This window comes from Empidonax traillii, unplaced genomic scaffold (genome assembly GCF_003031625.1).
Source record: "Empidonax traillii isolate 1590-97213 ecotype Southwest subspecies unplaced genomic scaffold, ASM303162v1 scaffold1386:size117682, whole genome shotgun sequence".
NCBI classification, from domain to species: Eukaryota; Metazoa; Chordata; class Aves; order Passeriformes; family Tyrannidae; genus Empidonax; species Empidonax traillii.
In genome coordinates this window covers 52,164-53,556 of record NW_020956579.1, presented here as the reverse complement: position 1 = coordinate 53,556, position 1,393 = coordinate 52,164, and the positions used below count along the sequence as shown (strand labels likewise).

Here is a 1,393-nt window from a genome sequence, read left to right as displayed (position 1 = left end):
CATGTAGCTTAAGATATATCCACCTGCATAGTGGACTTTGCTGTAAAATTATAGCTTTTGTGGTTCTGTTAAATGATCCAGCATAGGCTGGTGAGCTTTGAGTATAGTGCAGAACTTATAGCTGAAAAATACGTTGTGAAAATGGAAAAATGTATTTTGGAAATGAAATAAAAGAATTCTTAATGCAGTATGTGTTACTATCTTCAGTTGGACCTGTGTGTTACCTTTCCCAAGTGCTTTGTCAAGCAGCAACAGCACCTATAGAATTGGATCAGGCTCTTTCTGCCCATTCTTAGGAAATTGCTGAGCAGCAAAGAAGATGTCTGGAGCTCTCTGAAGGATGGGGGATCCAAGTAGAAAGTGAAGAAGAAACATGCTAGCATTCAGACCCTTTCCACTCTTGAAGAAGCAAGGATGCTTCTGTCAGCTGGGAAGAGGAAGGTTTGTGATCACCAAGAAAGAGGAGAGTGATTTAAATAAATGAATTGATAATACAGCAAGGGACTTTTTATGAGATACGAAATAGAAGAGACAATAAAACTGCATCTAGAAATTACTGAATCGAGAATTTGCTAACTTACATATGGCAGTTAAGTTCTGGGTGTATTTTTTGTGCTTTAGCACTTCGGCAGTATATCTTAGAAGTTTTATTCAAGCATTGTTAAATCTTTCATAACAGAATCTAAGTACTTGCATGACAAAATTACTATGCTTCCTGTAATAACCTGGACACAAAAAAGTAAATGTTCCTTTTCCAGAATCTAAAAATTCCTCATCAAGAAAATTCCAAAATAAGAAAAACTCCAGAGGCATTTTGTATGCTATTTTTGAGCATTAAATGCTTTAATGCCTCTACCGTCCAAACATATAATTCAGTATAAAAATTTTTCAAAAGGTTTTAGGCCATGCATCCAAAATGATCTGTAACCTGCAACAAGGTAACAGGAACTAGCAACACTTGGAGAAAAAGGTATGTGAATGCAGAACATAGAATGATGATAGAATGGGTAATTTCTTGCATTTCAAAACAATGCTGAAAATACTACTAATTCCTGACTGATTCTGATTACATTGGTTACATTGGGCATCTAATTAGCAAATGAATCCAGAATTCACAAACTGGATGAAATTTTTTGAGTTAGTGAAATTGGGTTACCTGATACATTATCTAAACAAAGCTGTTTTCTAAGAGAAATATTTTGCTTTGTTTCTTTTACATTACAAACATTTTAATTCTAGAATTTGTAAGCCAATAAGTGTTCTTCAGAACTGTGTTCCTCATTCAATGGGTTTTTTTCTTTTTTTTTTGTCTGTATTTTTGCGTATGGAGAAGGTCTCATGGGTAGTAACTGCTGTTCTGATCTAAAGTAACAAAAATTCCCCTACTGTATCA

The 1,393-nt window shown here is 34.6% G+C and overlaps 1 protein-coding gene across 1 annotated transcript in view; it reads left to right on the top strand.

Moving 5' to 3' along the window:
• Positions 1 to 554, top strand: part of LOC114069878 (slit homolog 2 protein-like) — a 40,220-nt gene extending 39,666 nt beyond the window's left edge. The window contains exon 5 of the mRNA XM_027906979.1: positions 297 to 554. Coding sequence (XP_027762780.1) covers positions 297 to 357 — 61 coding nt within the window. The 3' untranslated portion in view covers positions 358 to 554. The remainder of the gene's footprint in view (positions 1 to 296) is intronic.
• The last annotated feature ends 839 nt before the right edge of the window (positions 555 to 1,393 follow it).